The sequence below is a fragment of the Podarcis melisellensis genome (assembly GCF_964234715.1).
Source record: "Podarcis melisellensis genome assembly, chromosome: 6".
NCBI classification, from domain to species: Eukaryota; Metazoa; Chordata; class Lepidosauria; order Squamata; family Lacertidae; genus Podarcis; species Podarcis melisellensis.
The window spans coordinates 9059332-9078303 of NC_138538.1; the positions used below are offsets into that span (position 1 = coordinate 9059332).

Genomic DNA, 18972 nt, shown 5'->3' on the forward strand with positions numbered 1-18972 from the left:
TAGAAGTTAGGAACTTTTATTTTAACAAAGCAAGATTAATTTAACAAATAGATTCCTTTCGGACCGTCTAGTAAATACTGGAAAATTTGCCCACAAAGTGGCATTTACTTGCTCAAAAAATGATTTCCGTTTCGAAACCAGAGCTGTTTGGAATCATTTATAAAGCAAAGGCGAAAACCCACACACATTATTTTAGAATTCAGAAGATCAAGTATGCAAGTCAACAACTGGGGGAGTTTCATCTCAAAGCCTTTGTTGTCTGTCCCCAGTGAAAACAACACATTATGAAGGTCTTGGGCTTCATAACCAAGTATACAAAAAAGAGGAATCAAAACACACACATACACACACACACACACACACACACACACGGGCAGTGGACTGGTGCTGTTCTGATCAACTTGTAAAAAGGTATGTCCTTTTAACTGCCTCCAGAATCAGTGGAACCACCTCATTCTTATCCAGGATAAAGCTATTCTGCTTCTAGACCTGATACAGAATTCACACCCTCCACAGATTCAGGTGTTTCATTCCTATCTGCCACTCCTTCTGCCTTTCCTCCAACGCCCCCCTCTTCCTGTCCTGGGCTTTCGCCACCCACATCCTTCTTTTCACTGAATGGCAGAATTTCGCTGGCCTGCGATCTCTTGCCTTCCACGACAGAGGTAGTTCCTTGCTTGCCAGACTTGGCTGGGGCACAGCTGTCCGGCGAAAGGCTCGACTCGGCATTAGTTTTGGAATTAACCAATAAATCCACACCCGGCGTTCTACAGTCGCTGTCTGTAGGAGTGTTGCCAATTGTTTCTGCTGCATCATGGCAGGCTCGATCCGTCCTCTCGGTGCTGGCGGAGTCTATCTGGCCCTCAGAGGACGCCACCTCGATGCCTGCCTCTTCAGGTGTCCCCAAGACACTGCCTTCCGACGCCATCTCAACTTTCCGTCTTTTTCTCATTGCGTCAGTGGCTTCCGTCTCCTTCATGTACCCACCATCCATACCACCTCCTTGAGGCAGCAAAGGGCAGGCCTTCTCCTCCGTGAACAGGCCGTCGATCCCCTTCTGACCAATCACAACCTCTCCGAGGTTGGCAGAGATCTTCTCAATGTCGGTGGGGCTTCTCACCACCCTGACGCTTTCTTCGCTCAACCTGCTCATCTCCAGCTTCCTCTTCTTGCATTCCTTCGGACTTTCACCGGACGCTCCGCTCTCACCCTCGTCCGCGGGATCCTGCCTTTCCAGCTGGGGAGACAAAGAACCTGGAGCTCCATCTTTCCTCTTGCCCTTCTCGCCCTCCTCCACAAGATCCTGCCTTCCCGAGTTAACAAACGAAGAAACCGGTGTGTCTTCTTTCCCATCATCCTCCTCCGCCTTGACTTCCTCTGTTGTTAAGAGCCCATGTTGACTCGCCTTACCTGAAGCTTCGTGTTCACCTGCGGGACTCGTTTGGGGTCCCAGACCATCTCCAGCTTGCAATCCATCGCCACAGATCACAGAGGAAGGTTCTCCCTTGATAACTTTGCTAAGGACAGAGTCACTGGATGAAAACCCCGGCTCATCATCACTTTTGGATACAGGCTCCTCAATCAGATTATCGGTTGTTTGGTCTACAGCAGGGCAAACGGTGCCTGTCTTGTCCAGCAACTCATCTTGATCGTTTTCCACGCTTTCCCTCCTTGCAGGCTCTTCCTCAAGTCTCTGGCATGTTTTATGCTGTTGCTCGACTTCACTCTTTCCTGCGGTCTCCTCTCCATCCTCACTCTGCTCCTCCTCCAGCCGCTCGCTGTTCAGGAATTCTGGGGACCGGGGTTTGAATCGCCGGAGCTTCCTGTGCGGGCCCCAGACGAAATCCCGCTTGGGCGTGAAGTGCCGCCAGGCAAAATGCACCAGCTCCTTCCGCTGCTGCTTGTTCCGGACAGTGAACACAAAGTAGTCCAAGGCACTTCTCAGCACCTGCGGGAGCTCCTGGTGGACCAGGATCTCCGTCAGGAAGAACTTCACCAGGTGCATCTGGTAGTTTTCGTAGCCCAGCTCTCCCAAGCACTTCAGGATGCGAGTGATCCGCAAATTATTGTGGCTGAACCTAAAAGGGGGAGAAAGAAGGGGAAGTAAGTCTCACATTGTGAAGGCAAACGACTAGCACGGAAGGGAGCTACTATCCAAATATCCTACAAAGGACATTCCCACTTACTTTTTGGAATGGAACAAGCCAACAGTGAATTTACAGGAAACCAAGAAGAGGGCCTTCTTGGTAGTGGCGCCTTCCCTGTGGAATGCCCTCCCATCAGATGTCAAAGGAGATAAAAAAACTACAGCTGTACCTTGGAAGTTGAACAGCTTGGTTCTCGAACATTTTGGCTTCAGAACGATCAAAACCCGGAAATGACTGTTCCAGTTTTAGAACGTTCTTTTGGAAGCCAAACGTCCAACAGGGCTTCAGCGGCTTCTGATTGGCTGCAGGAGCTTCCCACAATATACTCCCACAGAGACTACCTTACACTGCATTTAAAACCAAAATCACATTTGGATAAAAACTGTTTCTCAGGCAGCTAGTCCTAGTCTTTATAACCCTGTACCTTCTTCCAGAAGGCAGAAGCTGAAAGAGATCATTTCCGGGGTGCGCACTATCCTGCGCTATCTCTGCATCTTTCTTGTGGCACCTGGAAGCATAGATTTGATCCAAGGTGGGAAGAGTGCACCCAATTATTCTCTCCGCAGTCTTTACAACCCTGGACAGCATTGTTTTCCCCCTGACCGTGCAGCTCCCAAACCACACACACAGAGACCATAAGTTAATACACTCTCAACAGTACAATGGTAGAATGCCATCAACAGGTCCTTTGAGAGTTTATTTTTCCGGAGGATTCTCAGAAAATATAACCTCTGCTGTGCTCTCTTCATTGTGTCTTTACTGTTTTCTCCCCAGGTTAGGTCATCACTCAACTCCATTCCCAGAATGATGACTGCAGTAGTCAAGAGACTGCCATGCAAGCCACTTGGTGACTTTTATGCACAAGTATGTCTAGCAAAGCAACTCACTGGTTGAGGTTCTCAAATCTCTCTCTCCAGTTCTTTGCTCGCCGGAGTTCGCCCGTTTTCTCATTTAGCAGCTCAATTCCGTAGAAGTCCAACATGAGCTTGTAAGCCCGGACGAACCTCGCCATGACTTCCTTCGATTTCTTGAAGGCCTGAAATACCCAACGAGCAGGACACAAAACGGTTGTTCTTTACTAATGACTTCATTGTTTCATTCTACTCGAAAACCGCTTTGAGGTTTTTATTACAACCCAGAGGTATAAATATATTGTGAAACTTTTTTTTTTTAATTAAGCACTGTTCGTTTAAACTTTTTTGTTTATTTGGTACTATTCTACTGCTTGATTTTGTGGGTGTCGTTTTTGACCTATGCAACCTGCTGCAAGATACTGCAAAGGTAAAGGGACCCCTGACCATTAGGTCCAGTCGTGGCCGACTCTGGGGTTGCGGCGCTCATCTCGCTTTATTGGCCGAGGGAGCCGGCGTACAGCTTCCAGGTCATTTGGCCAGCATGACTAAGCCGCTTCTGGCGAACCAGAGCAGCGCACGGAAACGCCGTTTACCTTCCCACCGGAGCGGTACCTGTTTATCTACTTGCACTTTGAAGTGCTTTTGAACTGCTAGGTTGGCAGGAGCTGGGACTGAGCAACGGGAGCTCACTCTGTCACGGGGATTCGAACCGCCGACCTTCTGATCGGCAAGTCCTAGGCTTGGTGGTTTAACCCACAGCACCATGCGCAGCCCTAGTGCAAGATGCTGTATAAACAGCTATACAGGAACATTTTAGAGCTGAAACAACAGCAGAAACTTTAGAAGTTGGCCAAAGTGTTCCATCAAGGAGCAACTCAACAACCTTCATTCTGGTGCCCTCCATATTTTTTGAGCTATAACTCCCTTCATTCCTGATAGCTAGCAATGCAGGTTGTGGGTCACCTCACTGGGTGAACCAGAGGGATGTCTCCATCCTCTGACCGAAAGCTAGAGGGAAGACACCTCTGGGGATTCCTGGGTTCGGTGACTGGTGCTAGCGTGGAAGTAGGGAAATCGAGACACAGGTCTTATGGGCCCCAGCAGTCATAGCGCCAAAGCCACCACAGTCAGAGTTGCTATTATTTCATAAATGGGTGTAAAAAGAAGGCAGAAAACCCAGAATCCATTTCCCCCTACCTGTGGTTTTAAAGCCAATGTTTAAAGGGCAAGAGGACTCCTACCTGGATTTCTTGGCAGGTGAGAAGCCGCGCTCGCCAGTTCCTTCCCGGCTCACGCAAAGGAAATAACCTGGAAGGAAGTCAAACAAAGAGGGGGATCAAGTCTGCAAAAAAACAAGAAGTTAGCCCAGAAACAGGCAGGACATCCCAATTGCTGAGAGGCACAGAATCCAGCATGGTACCCTCAAAATGTTGTTGGATCCCAACTCTCACCGCCACTGCCCAGCTTCCTGGAAGGTGGGCCGCTGCTGCTGCTGCAGCAGCAGGAAGGTTGATGGGGTGCAAACACGTTGGCAGGAGCACCAGATTGTTTCCACCGGTGCAGCTGCACTGCGCTGACTTCCTTATTCTCTCATCCCTTCTGGCAAGCAACAGTGACCCCGCTTGGTCAGGAGCAAGTATAAAGGTTCTGCCTGGCCTGATGAGCAACTTCCGGAAGCAGCCATTTAGAAGAGACAATTATGCCCCTGGCTCACGTTTTTTTTACCAACTGCCACAAGTGTAACAGAGCTGCGAGGATTCTTCTGCATTGCACAGAAACCTTAACTTCTGCAGAAATACCCAAGAGACCCTGATTAAGCCAGAAAATGGGTCAGTTTATTTAGATATGACCCACATCTTCAAGATTTCAGATAGTTGGCTACACATTAAAACAGAGGTCTGCAACATGGTGCCCGCAGGTGCACAGGTGGCCCCAGAGGCCTTCCCTGGTACCCCTAACCCCCAAAGTTAGGCTTGAGAGGAGGATACACTATTAATGGGATCTGCACTGGCTGGCAACTGGTTTAAGGTTTTATTCAGTATACCTGAAGAATCGTCTCCACCCCCATCATTCTGCCCGGACACTGAAGTCCAGTGCCGAGGGCCTTTTGACGGTTCCCTCGCTGCAAGAAGTCAAGTTACAGGGAAGCAGGCAGAGGGCCTTCTTGGTAGTGGCACCCGCCCTGTGGAACACCCTCCCACCAGATGTCAAAAAAAAACAACAACTACCGGACCTTTAGAAGACATCTGAAGGCAGCCCTGTTTAGGAAAGCTTTTAATGTTTAATAGATTATTGTATTTTAATATTCTATTGAAAGCTGCCCAGAGTGGCTGGGGAAACCCAGCTTGATGTGTGGGGTATAAATAAATTATTATTATCATCATCATCATCATCATCAAAACCTTGAATATGCATACAGCACAGGGACTGATGCTTTTTAACGTTATGCTCATTGGTGGGTGAGGGCACGAACCGTGGTAGCCCAGTACACGTCTATGTAAGCTGCAATTCACTATTAACAATATTTGATGGAAATAACCTTGTTTTTCATTGCAGTCCCGCCCAAAGGAAGTGTGTTACAGCCCCTCTGGAAGATGCTCTGGCTCAGATTTTGGAGAGCCTCCAAAGAAGAGGAGAAGTGGAAAGGAAAGAACAGGAATGTCCAAAAACAGAAAATAGCCTACAGCACTCCCAGTCCCCATGTGTCATTAGAATATCTAACGGGGGCCATTTACCACTGGATATATGAATGGTTTTCTTCCAGAGTTACATAGTCGTTATGCCACATCTCAAGGAGATCTTCAATAAGGAGGCCTAGAAGAGGATGGGAAACATAAGAAGGGTCTAAAATTAGACACAGCATGTAAATGGAGAGATTCTCCCATTGTTATTCTTATTAATTGAATTTATACCCCGCCTTTCCTCCCGAAGATGCCCAGGGTGGCAAACAGATACCCAATTCAAAACAAAACCCAAGCAGAACGTTCAAAAACAGCTAAAACATTCCAAAAACAATTAAAGACATCTAAAGTCAGTTGCAGTTATATAATAAACAGCAATCTTGTGGATGCCAGGAATAGTATTACGCAGCCACCAAATGCCCGGGTAAAAAGGTAAAGGACCCCTGGATGGTTAAGTCCAGTCAAAGGCAACTATGGGGTTGCGGCGCTCATCTCGCTTTCAGGCTGAGGGAGCCGGTGTTTGTCCACAGACAGCTTTCTGGGTCATGTGGCCAGCAGGACTAAAATGCTTCTGGCATAACGGAACACTGTGACGGAAACCAGAGCACACGGAAATGCTGTTTAACTTCCCACCACAATGGTACCTATTTATCTACTTGCACTGGCATACTTTTGAACTGCTAGGTTGGCAGGAGCTGGGACAGAGCAACGGGAGCTCACTTTGTTGTGGGGATTCGAAGAACCACCAACCTTTTGATCGGCAAGCCCAAGAGGCTCCGTGGTTTAGACCACAGCGCCACCCATGTCCCTTTGACACTGGAGGGAGGGAGATTCAGAATGGGCAAAACAGCGCAAAAACTATAGGATTCGCTGCAACAAGAGGCAGCAATGGCCACTGACTTGGGTGTTGTGAAAAGAGGATTAGACAAAATTATGGAGGACAGAGCTAGCAATTGGCTACCAGCCATGATGGCTGTGCTGTACTTCCACAGTTGGTGGTCATATGCCTCTGAATGCGAGTTGATGGAGGCTTCAGGAAAAGAGAATCAGAGTTGAAAGGGACCCTCAGGATCATCTAGTCCAACCCCCTGCAATGCAGGAGGATTGAACTTGCAACCTCGGCGATATCAGCACCATGCTCTAACCAACTGAGCTATCCAGCCTGAGTGTACTTGTGTCCCCCGCTTACAACCCTGGAGAGCTGCTGCCAGTCCGTGCAGGCAATACTAAGTTAGATGTGCCAATGGTCTGACTTGATACAATGCAACTTCCAGTGTTCCAAGCTGTGTGGATTTCCCAGGCAATCCCCACCACTCAGGGACTGTAGGATTTACTGCATGGCTGACCTATCCTGGTGTATTGTGAGGAAGAATTCATAAACACCTTCGGGAGAAACAGAGGCCTTTTGCCCCGGGAAAAGAGAGAACGAAACCTGCTCCTTGCAACAGCAGAATGCAACGGGTTCCCTTTTACAGATTTAATTTTGCCTTCCAGGGGGAACAGCTGTAGGAAATATATACAGGCCTTCAATCATTTCTGCAGGAACAGGCATAAATAAATAGCGTTCTAAAACCAAATACAATTCACTCCCCTGTCAAGGGCCAGTGGGGGGGGGGGGAGAGCAAGAGCTAACGTTTGCCTTGGGGAAAAGAGAGAATAATATAAAAAGCCATACCATTAGGCTGAAAACTCATCTCGTTTTTGTAAAACCTCAAATTCCACATTTTCTCCTCTCTCATTTCTGTTTCTTCCAAACCCTGAGGAAGGAAGGAAGAAACATCAGTGGAGAATGTGGATGATCTATTACTGAGCTACCCCAGGAAAATCTTGACCACACACAACCTGTTGCGTGCCACACCCCTTTAGCAGACTTAATTGGGACATCAGAAATAGCCTTTTCTTCTTTTTTTGGAACCAATGATTTCTTTGCTGGAGAGAAGCTCCCCTCACTCCTGGCCATGGGCGTGATGCTGACTGGGGCTGATGTGACAACATCTGAAGAGCACCCGGTTGGCTACCCCTGATTGGGAGGTTTCCTTTCTAAATTAAGCCCCATTCAGATCTTAGTTACGTGGATCACTGGGGGGTTATATACAGGATCGGCGTACAATAAATGAATGGCACAGCCAGCTAACAGTCTCTTTGTTATGAACGATGATCAACACACTCTTACCGGATAATGTTGCCTGTATTTCTGCATATCTTTTGCTGCCATCCAGTTGCGACCAGCTGCGTTCTAAGAGAGAGGGGGAGCGGCGAGAGTTAAGGGAGGGGCTGTGAAGCTGAATTATCCCTATAAAAAACCCTCCAGGCCACCACAAAAGCCAATGCAGTCCTTCTATATTGACAATGCAAAGTGCAAAGTTACTTAGATCGAAGGGAGCAAAATTCCAGAGAAGCCTGGATAGCTCAGCTGGTTACAGCGTGGTGCTGAAAATGCCAAGGTTGCAGGTTCAATCCCTGTATGGGACACTTGAATATTCCTGCACTGTAGGGGGGTTGGACTAGATGATCCTCAGGGTCCCTTGAAACTCTAGAATGCTATGAAAATCTATTTTAGATGCAGTGCTCATGTTTAGTGGACGATAATGATAATAATAATAATAATTTATTATTTATACCCCGCCCATCTGGATGGACTTCCCCAGCCACTCTGGGTGGCTTCCAACAAAATACAGTAATCCATCAAACATTAAAAGCTTCCCTAAACAGGTCTGCCTTCAGATGTCTTCTAAAAGTCTGGTAGTTGTTTTTCTCTTTGACATCTGGTGGGAGGGCGTTCCACAGGGCGGGTGCCACTACCGAGAAGGCCCTCTGCCTGGTTCCCTATAACTTGGCTTCTCGCAGTGAGGGAACCGCCAGAAGGCCCTCAGTGCTGGACCTCAGTGTCTAGGCAGAATGATAGGGGTGGAGACGCTCCTTCAGGTATACTTGACTCTCTGCGCAGTTTGCAAGCAGACTTCACCATGGCTTTATTTTTAGTATCTCACATCAGGGAACAATCAGTCATGTTCCATGAATAGTGAAACCTCATTCTGGGTAGCTGAATCACTGCATGTCAAATGGTTTACTGGTTCACTCCCATCATGCTCTCAAGTGATATTTTTATGGGAAGCCATGCCCTGAGAGTGCTCCTTGGCTGAGGGCCACATTCCCTTCTGCGCAACCTTCTGAGGGCCACAGCTCAGTTGGATAGAGCGTGGTGCTGGTAATGCCAAGGCTGCAGGTTCGATCCCCGTGCGGGACAGCTGCCTATTCCTGCATTGTAGGACGTTTGACTAGATCAGGGTTTGCCAAACTTGGGTCTCCAGCTGCTTCTGGACTACAACTCCCATCATCCCTAGCTAGCAGGACCAGTGGTCAGGGATGCTGGGAATTGTAGTCCAAAAACAGCTGGAGACCCAGGTTTGGGAAGTCTTGGACTAGATGAACCCAAAGGTCCCTTTCAAGTCCAAGTGAGTGGAACAGGAAATGTAAATTTGACCCTTGGGCAGCAGGTTAGTTTCTGTGTGTGTGTGTGTGTATGTACACACACACAAACCCCTCTCTCTCTCCCCCATGCCTCCACCAAGATGCATTAGTAGAGTTCAAGGAGGACAAGTTCCAGCCAGGCAAAAATATATGGGGTGGGATGCAGGGCCAGTGACAGGTCTGGCCTGGGGACAGTTCCAAGGGCCAGACAGAGAGACATTTGCTGCTCAGTGTTCAGGCTCCCCTACCCTCGCACTGGACTAACGTGGCGAGAAGAGGCACCCCAATAACGGGAAGGGCGATAACATCCACACGAACACATGCTGCAGGAGCAAGTCCATGATGGCTCCTTATTAAAGGGACAAGTGCAACTTTTGCACCACTCTCCTCTAACAGTACAGTGGTACCTCGGGTTACATACGCTTCAGGTTACAGACTCTGCTAACCCAGAAATAGTGCTTCAGGTTAAGAACTTTGCTTCAGGATGAGAACAGAAATTGTGCTCCGGTGGCGTGGCAGCAGCAGGAGGCCCCATTAGCTAAAGTGGTGCTTCAGGTTAAGAACAGTTTCAGGTTAAGAACGGACCTCCGGAACGAATTAAGTACTTAACCCGAGGTACCACTGTACATAAGTTTGCAAAGCAAATATGCTATTTGATGTCTGCATCCTGCAACCCTTGCACACAGCTCACAGAAGGTGGCTAACAACGGTCCTGCAAAAATTAAACTGGTCTTAAGGCGATGCTTGAGCAAAAATGGTATTGGAGAGGTGGGGCAACCAGAGGGGAGATTGGGGTCTTGAGCCTCATAAGTCTTTATAGATAAAAACCAACACTTCCAACTGAGCCTGGAAACTAATTGGTAGCTACTGGGCCTAACAAGCTACTTCAGCGTTTATAGTTTAGATTCTTTGCAGCTCAAAACTGGTCCTTCAGCTCAGGAAGTCATGAAAACAGCAAGACCACCAAACTTGCTCATTTGCATCTGATCAAACAGCAAAAGGCCACAGGAGAAGAGCGCACAGTCCAATTCTTTAAAAGGCACAAAACTTAAAAAAGAAAACACCCACCGTGCGTTTTCTAAAGTTCATGGAGGCAAGGTTTGGCCGCTGCCACTCCTGCAGAGAGAAAACAGGACATTTTAAAGTTTTAGAAACATTTAGGATATTGGTATCAACAATTAGAACGAACGCATTTCACCAACACCTGACAAAAAACCTCTTCATTTGGTTCATCGTGGTTCTTCGTTATTTCTGGGAATATTAAGTGGTCATAGAATTGCAAGGTCAAGAAAGGAGAGCCATATTGGTTGTGCAACTCCAATAACCACTATCAGAAAACTAAACAAGAATCAGTGAATAGTTTGTGGCAGTCTTTTCCAACCTGGAATCCCACTAGATTTGGGGACTACAACTCACATTGGCCCTGGTTGATGGCTGGCGCTGATGGGATTTGTAGTCCAAAACATCTGAAACGCACCAGGTTGAAGAAAATTGTTGTGTGGAATAACTCAGGAATAAGATTTCTTTGTTGCTTGAAGACAGTTCCATCTAAACAAATGGCTTCACAGGAACCTTTTTTCAAGCACTGCATTCAATAGTTCTGGTAACTGGCCAAGAGTAGAAAATTTGCTTTTCTGGCCAAGGAGCGCCTCAGCCCAGTATACCTGAAGGAGAGTCTCCACCGCCATCGTTCAGCCCGGACACTGATGTCCAGCGCCGAGGGCCTTCTAGCGGTTCCCTCCCTGCGAGAATTGAGGTTACAGGGAACCAGGCAGAGGGCCTTCTCGGTGGTGGCGTCCGCCCTGTGCAACGCCCTCCCATCAGATGTCAAGGAAATAAACGACAATCTAACTGTTAGAAGACATCTGAAGGCAGCCCTGTGTAGGGAAGTTTTTAATGTTTGATGTTCTACCATATTGTTTATATTCTGTTGCGAGAAGCCCAGAGTGGCTGGGGAAGCCCAGCCAGATGGGTGGGGTATAAATAATAAATTATTATATTATTATTTACCCAGAACATCCCAGCCTGGACCAAAGAAAGTTTTGAACTTCATGAAAAAGCAGTCAATTAATTTCATACCTGGAATGGTTACCCCCCCCCTTTTAAATTCATGTTCGCTTATTAATACTTTCTATTATGTAATTCTATTATGTAATGGGGATGTGTAACTCCCAGTTTGAGAACCAGATATGACTTCCAAGCAATTTTTGTGTGTGACCCACCCCACTAATTTTGACAGCAGCAGCAATAAAAGCAACACAGATACAGAACTGGGAGGTGACTCTCCTACTCAGCTGATCTGGGTAAATCAGCCAAAAAGCAGACAAGCTCCAAAAACCAGATTGGTATTAAATTTGGCATCTACACCAGCAATCCTGGCCTTCTCAGGTTGCTTCCTAAGAATCAGTGCAAACTTAGAAACTGAAATATGATACTGCCTTACACAGGCACTATTATATTTCAGTTTCGTATCTTTCAAGTTGCACAGCAAAACCAATTCCAAATATTAGTTTCCATTTCTCTGTTATAGGAGATGCAAGATATACCTGAAGGAGCATCTCCACCCCCTCCGTTCAGCCCAGACACCGAGGTCCAGCTCCGAGGGCCTTCTGGCGGTTCCCTCCCTGCGAGAAGTGAGGTTACAGGGAACCAGGCAGAGGGCCTTCTCGGTAGTGGCGCCCTCCCATCAGATGTCAAGGAAATAAACAACTACCTGACTTTTAGAAGACATCTGAAGGCAGCCCTGTTTAGGGAAAAAATTTTATGTTTGATGTTTTATCGTGCTTTTAATATTCTGTTGGGAGCCGTGCAGAGTGGCTGGGGAAACCCAGCCAGATGGGTGGAGTATAAATAATAAATTATTATTTTCTTGCGGCCCTTTCATTCTCTTTTCCCCTAGGCTGAAGAAACAGAATAGGTCTACTCACCTTCAGTATTCAATGGGAGTTGATTTATTAAAAGGAAGGCTGGATAAGCCTTGTTTGCACGTCACACTAAACTGTACTTAAAAACAATGCATGGTTTATGTGAATGAGCTGTGTGCTTTCATTTGTTCCTCCCCTGCTCCTTTTGAGCTGGGGAGGGAACAAACCAGAAGCTGGCCGCACTTTACATATGTAACCCAGTGCTCATGGTTTGTTTCTCTCCAAACAAACCATGAGTGCTGGTTCACACGTAATATGATACCAGCCTGTGGCTTGCTCCCTCACCAATACTGTGACAGCAGGAGCAGAGGAGGAGCAAGATTTTGTGCAGTGTGCAACAAAAAGCTGGCCATTTGCATTAAAGCACAGCTTATTTTTAACTATGGTTAAGCTTTAAAGTGACATGTGAAAATGCATAAAATAAGAAGTAACAGACTTATTTTTAAAAAGTTTCATAACTATGCAACTATCGCCTAGTAAATTTATTTTTATTTTTTAACCATGATCTTAATTGTTTCATCTGCTGGGTTTAAGGTTTTTTGGGCTGTGTTTTCTGCTTTGTAACTTTGTTTTTAAGAGTTTTATTGTGAAATGCACATCATCGTTTTTTTTATCATACTGTACATCATTATTGCGTACCTTACTGTGAATGCCCCCAAGAATTTGGCTGGATGTGTGGTATATTAATGTAGTAGTAATAATAGTAATAATAGTAATAATAGTAATAATAATAATAATAATTTATTATTTATACCCCACCCATCTGGCTGGGTTTCCCCAGCCACTCTGGGCGGCTCCCAATCAAATATTAAAAACACAATACAGCATTAAACATTAATGTAACAAATTAGAACGGTGGTTAATGTTTTGGGTTTCAAGTAAAACACAAAATGTTTCTATAAACTGCTGCATTAGCCAAGCAATTAAAAGATGGCTGGCCTAGAACCTTTCTTCCCCGGGGAGAAACTTTTCTACATTTGAACATTTATGTTGTTGTTTTTTTAAAAAAAATGACGAGCTTTCAGAAGTGCGACTGTACGCCTTCCGCATTCTGCCGGCTTCTGCAATGCAAGGCCTGCCATTGAAAAATATGGGTTCAAGATGCCAGTTAAGCCAAAAACTCCTTTGAGCGGCCTTAGGCAAACTCCATTGCCCAGCTTCCCACAACCCTAGACCAGAGCAGAAAAATATAAATAAATGAGAACCATCCACTGAGAGTGTTCCTGCAATTAGGAGGAAGGAACAGGACAGTTAAAAACACCTTTGCACCCTCCCCAGCACCACTATCAGCGCTTAATAACAGTATTTAGCCATCGCCCAACTTCCTGCATCCCCGCAAGTTTGGGAAACGCTGGACGAGAGACCCCTTTGCAAATGCACTGATCTGCAACAAGACGTGCGCCCGACCCTTTGAGGCCGAGGAAGACGGGAGTGGCGTCCCGTGCCCGGCTGGCACTTTCTCAAATATTTTTGATCGTCTAAGAGGGCTTTTCGTTTCTGTTTCCTCGTTTTCCCGGGAGGGAGAGGTCGAGTTACGTAAGGCGAACCTTAACAGCGATCTCCCTTCCGATCACGCCGCCCCTCCCCACAATAATAGCCGCAAACGAGCCCCTTCTAAAAAAAACACCACCACCACGTTGGGAAAGAAATCGTGCGCTGCAACCTCTCCAGTAAATGGATTTATTTAGCCCTGTTTAAGGGAGCTTTTAAGGTTTAATAGGTTATTGTATTTTAATATTCTGTTGGAAGCCGCCCAGAGGGGCTGGGGAAACCCAGCCAGACGGGAGGGGTATAAATTAATAATAATAATAATAATAATAATAATAATAATAATAATTAATAATAATTAAAAGCGCGCGCGCACACACGGACCCCCCCCCTTGCCTCCTTCTCTGCAGAGACCCGGAAGGGATCAAAGGCCACTTTATATCCAAACCCCCCCCAACCCACAGGCAAAGACCCTCACCTGGCTACCGGAGGGCGACCACCAGCCTGGGCTGCTCCTGGGCTGGGGCTTCTCTTGAATTCCTGCGTCTTTGTCAGCGGCTGGAGCCGCCCCCGAGTCCTTCCTCCCTACATCTCCCCCCAGCTGCCTTCCACCTTCTTCTTCTTCTTCTCCTCCCTCCTCCTCTTCTTCCTCCTCTTCCCAGGTGGAATCGTACTCCCAGAATCCTTCCTCCTCCTCCTCCTCTTCTTCCTCGCCTGCTCGGTCCTCCTCCTCCTCCTCCTCCTCCGTCCCCCACCGCCATTCCGCCATCCTCGCCGAAGAAGACGCGCGCAAGAAAGGAAACCGAAAGAAAAGCGGATGCAGCCGCTGCACCGGCGGCGAGGGAGAAGAGGAGGAGGCGGCGGCGGCGGCGATGCAAAGCGAAAGGCACGTGGGAGGAGGAGGAGGAGGCGGGGGCGGCCGCGGGTGGCCCCACCCCGAGCTGCTCTCTCATTGGCCGGCGAGCTCTCCTTCCGAACGTTGGGGACCCGATGGAACGCGGGCGCAGACTCGAGACTGTTTTATCAATGACGGCGCCCGTCTGTACCGGGAAATGGGGCTGACCTTGCAAGGCTCCTCCTCGTATATACGCCTCACTTATTTTCAATGCGTGCGTATGGAGGGGCTTTTTTTTTTTTACAGCCCGCGTCGGAAGGGAGTTCCACTCTGTTCCCTTCCCAATACTGTATACACACAGGATGTGCAGCCTCAGGCCCCAATACTAGGAGATAATCTAATCTATTTGGGACTAAACCGATGTTTTTGTTATTTATCCATGGCCACTCCTGTGTATTATTTCTTAAACGAAGAGTGGGGTTCAAAATGTTAAATAATCTGGTTTTTTCCTGTGATTATTTTTACCATGATGCTATGTAAATTTATGTTTTTGATGTTGTACGCCACCCTGAGATCTTTGGATAAAGCTCAGTTTACGAATTAAATAAATTCATATTTTATGTGGAGATTGGGGTGTTTAAAGTGCCGTACAATGAAGTCAAAGGGGGTGGGTGATAATGGTTGAAAAGGCAAAACACCCCACATTTTAGCAGTAAAGGAGCTCATTGGCCCCAAACATCCCAGGAAAACCATCACAAACAGCCACTCCCCCCCCCCCCAAGACAGTAGGAAGAATATGGATAGGTATGGTAAGGCTGAGAGCATGGCATCCTAAGGAATGTATTGTTATAGGATTGGTGGGTTGGTTTGGATGATGCCTGGGGGCCCCAACCAAGCCTGTGATTTTGCCTCTGTAAGATGGCAGTTTGTAGTAGAAGGGACTGCTGAGATGGCAAAATCAGTGGTTTGTTTGTAGTTTGCATGGCAAAGAGGGTTGGTCAAAAACAAATGTGTTAAGGGCTGCCAAGCATCTGGGTTTTCCCAGACATGTCCAGGAATTGGACTGTCAAAATGGCGTCCGGGCAAAATGTCTGGGAAAACCTGGATGTATGGCAACTAGGGCACAAAAAACCCCACCCACCCACTTTTGGGAATATGGCAACCCTAGATGTGTTGCCATAGAAACTAGCTGGCTAGTGATGCTTTCAGGAGATCATGTGCCTTTTCCCCTCTCACTTTGCTGGATGAGGAGTAAGAAGACTAGGCCAGGAGCCAGCTTTTGTCTAGGCCTATTCTGGAGCTGGGCCGACACAGCAACTAGACTTGCCCTGTGTGCTAAAACCAAAGCTGTGACTTTACGGGGAAACCACTTCTCCCCAAGAATCCTCATGGGGAAAGGAAGATCTTTTGAAGTGTAAATGTTGAGACCTGCCGTCTCATGCTCAAGCTGCATATATGGGCAAATAAAACCATATACCCTAAACACATCACTGTCTCCAGCGACTTTCATTTCAAGGAGACCAACCCCTGCTGAAGCGCTGGAACCCTTGAACTCTCTTACCACTCAGAGACTGGGGTGTGTATAACAAGATTTTGGCTTTCCTTAATTTTGAAAAAAAAGTGTTATGCTTAGAGGTACCTCCTTTTGTGGCCCCTGAATCTTCCTTGCCAGTTAGTTTCACTGATGACTCATAGTTCCTAGTATCTCTCTGTGTGGGAGGTAGGATTATATCCACTGCCTCACCATACTATGAAAACCAAATTATTTCCCTGTGAACAGACAATACAGGCCATGCCTGTACCTTGACAGCCAGGATCTGTCCAAGGTTTAGCAAGAACTTGAATTTCCCACTTGATTATGAAGCTCACTGAATTACCTTAAACCAGACACATGCTGTTGACCAATTTGTCTTACAGAATCAGAAGATAAACCAGGGAAACAAAATAGTTGTGATTATATTCTCTGTTCCATCCTAGATGATGATGATGATTTTATTAAATTCATCTGTAGATCTTAGGGCAGCTCACAACATAAAATTACAATATAAACACTATATATAATGAATGAACAAAAACAATCCACTAACACGCCCCCACCCCCGATATTTAAAAGGACACTGGATGTCAGTCAACCAAAGGCCTGGTTGAAGATGGCATTATTATTATTATTATTATTATTATTATTATTATTATTATTATTAATGAACCTCTTTAGCTTTAGCCTGAATCATGTTCTTTTAAAATAAGCTACGTGCAGACCCCACATCTTCTTTCTTTGGTGATTGCTTGTAGCCAACTAAGATTGTCTTCCATGGACATGGTCTTAACTGTGAGTCCGTAAGTGACTGTGGAGGCCAATTCTGCATCCAACTCGTCCTTCCACAGTGGGGACATTGGTTTCTAGGCGGGAGTTGATCATGGTGAGAGTTTGCCAAATGTGCCTTCCTCTTAGCTTGTTTCTCCTTTTCGCTGTGAGTTTCTACTTCTTCAAAGCCCATGACACCTTTGGTAAAGGCTGTTCTCCAATTGGACCGCTTGCAGGCCAGTGTTTCCCAGTTATCAGTGCTTATACCACATTTTTAAAGATTTGCCTTGAGAGAGTCTTTAAACCTCTTTTGTTGTCCACTGGTATTTCGTTTTCCAATCTTAGTTGGAAATAGAGTAGTTGCTTTGGAAGACGATAATCAGGCACCCGCACATAACCTGTCCAGCGAAGTTGATGTTGAAGAATCATTGCTTCGACATTGGTGATCTCTGCTTCCTTCAGTACACTGACATTTGTTCGCCTGTCTTCCCAAGTGATGTGCAAAATTTTTCGGAGACACTGTTGATGGAAGCTTTCGAGGAATTGGAGATGGCATTTATAAGTGGTCCATGTTTCACAAGCAGGCAGTAAGGTTGGTAGTGCAACAGCTTTGTAAACAAGTATTTTGGTATTCCTGCGAATGTCCCAGTCCTCAAACACTTGAGATTGAATCGTGAGAAAGCTGCACTCGCAGAGCACAGGCAATGCTGGATTTCAGCATCAATGTTGGCCCTTGTAGAAAGATAACTGCCCAGGTAGGAAAAGTGATTGACAATTTTCCAACATTGCACCATTGAGTTGGATTTGTGGCGCTGCAGAGGGGTTGTTTTGTGCTTGTTGGAGCAGCACTTTGGTTTTTTTTGCATATTGAGCGATAAGCCAAGCTTTCCATAAGCTTCTGCGAAGATATTTAGGATAGTTTAGCTAAAAAGGGTATATTAATAAACAAGCCAAAATAATGCTGAAGTATACATTATATGTGGTAAACAAGCCACCCTCCAGTTGGCTGTGCTGATATTATCTATGCTCCTAGGACTGTAACAAAATCAATAGGTAAATCAGAGGCCAAGCTGCGTTGTTGTAAGATGTTGCACTCACGGCTGCTACAGCATCATCAAAGACAGGTGCCCAAACTTTCCTTTCACCAAAAAACTCGAAAAGGAACAGTCAGCTTTCTCTAGAATTGACAGAAATGTCTGTGTCAGATCTTTGCTTCTAACAGGAATTTACACTATGTGCACACTGGAGAAGAAAAAGCTGAACTAATAAAATTTACCTGACAATTTGAAAGGCTCATACAGGTTATAAAAATAAATTCACAGGCATCTTAAGGGACCGGCTTAAATTAATTGAGTTGTTCTATCTAGGCTTCCACAGTTAGTCAAACTATATTAAAAGAACTTTGTCAACTTCAATATGATCTAGCAGTGTATAAATCTTCAGTGTTGGCCTTTCCCCAACTAAAGCTCCAGAAGAGTTTAAAATAATGTCGTCACTGTTTTGGTAGAATCTAGGCACTTTGTGCTTAAAACCTTATATGATCTGAATATATATATATTATAAAAATAGTTAAAATGTGTTCATTTTCCAGAACTTTGCATACTTTGTGGACTCGTTCTAGAATGGAGAATGGGTACTTGAGCTCTTGCAGGACATGTGGGAAGCCTGAGAAGTAGGGAGTTAGCAATTCAGGGTACTAAAATTCCACGCTGTTGAATACTTAAGCCCTTTTTAGGCAACGCTCCTGAAATAACAGCCTCTATATATATGCGCTACTGTTCATACAACAGAGAACAGCTCACCATGTGCATCCCGTTTTAGCTGCTCCATTCTTCCATTGAAGTGAATGGAGGAAGCCCTTGCATTGAAGCAAAGGTGAACTGTCCCAGAAACCCTTCCTGCAATCCCTATCCTGGAAGTCAAGATAACCCCACAATTAATTGGTAGTTGCTGTAACAATGAGCTCGTATATGTTTATATTCACTTGCTTTGATATAAGCTAATTGGCATGCTTTGATGCTATCCTTATCTGTGGAGGGCTTGGGGTGCTGGGCTCTGAGCCCAGAAAGTGGAACTGTCTGTAAGATTAGGGCATTTGCACCTATGTCCTCATCTGGTGATAAGTCCTGGCCCAAGTGATTTATGCTACCTTGTGTATAAAGAATGTATTAATGTTTGCTTGAGTGTGGGCAAGCCATCTCCTTGCTGCGGTGTCCGTCCCATGTCTCTATAGTCTGAGAGGCCTGGCAGGCTGATTTGCTGCAAGT

At 46.1% G+C, this 18972-nt stretch overlaps 1 protein-coding gene across 2 annotated transcripts; it reads right to left on the minus strand.

Annotated features, from left to right (window-relative positions):
• On the minus strand, nucleotides 1-14475 carry OGFR (opioid growth factor receptor). 2 transcript variants are annotated; one of them, XM_081916115.1, is made up of 8 exons: nucleotides 14044-14467; nucleotides 10222-10269; nucleotides 7856-7918; nucleotides 7358-7439; nucleotides 5737-5815; nucleotides 4243-4309; nucleotides 3035-3183; nucleotides 1-2078 (listed from the first exon to the last, which is right to left on the minus strand). In XM_081916115.1, the coding sequence occupies exons 1-8, from the start codon at nucleotides 14332-14334 to the stop codon at nucleotides 473-475; spliced, it is 2385 nt and encodes a 794-aa protein (XP_081772241.1). In that variant the 5' UTR covers nucleotides 14335-14467; the 3' UTR covers nucleotides 1-472. The 2 variants fall into 2 exon arrangements, with proteins under 2 accessions (XP_081772241.1, XP_081772240.1); XM_081916114.1 differs by lacking the exon at nucleotides 10222-10269 and having other exon boundaries at nucleotides 14044-14475.
• Between the last annotated feature and the right edge of the window lie 4497 nt (nucleotides 14476-18972).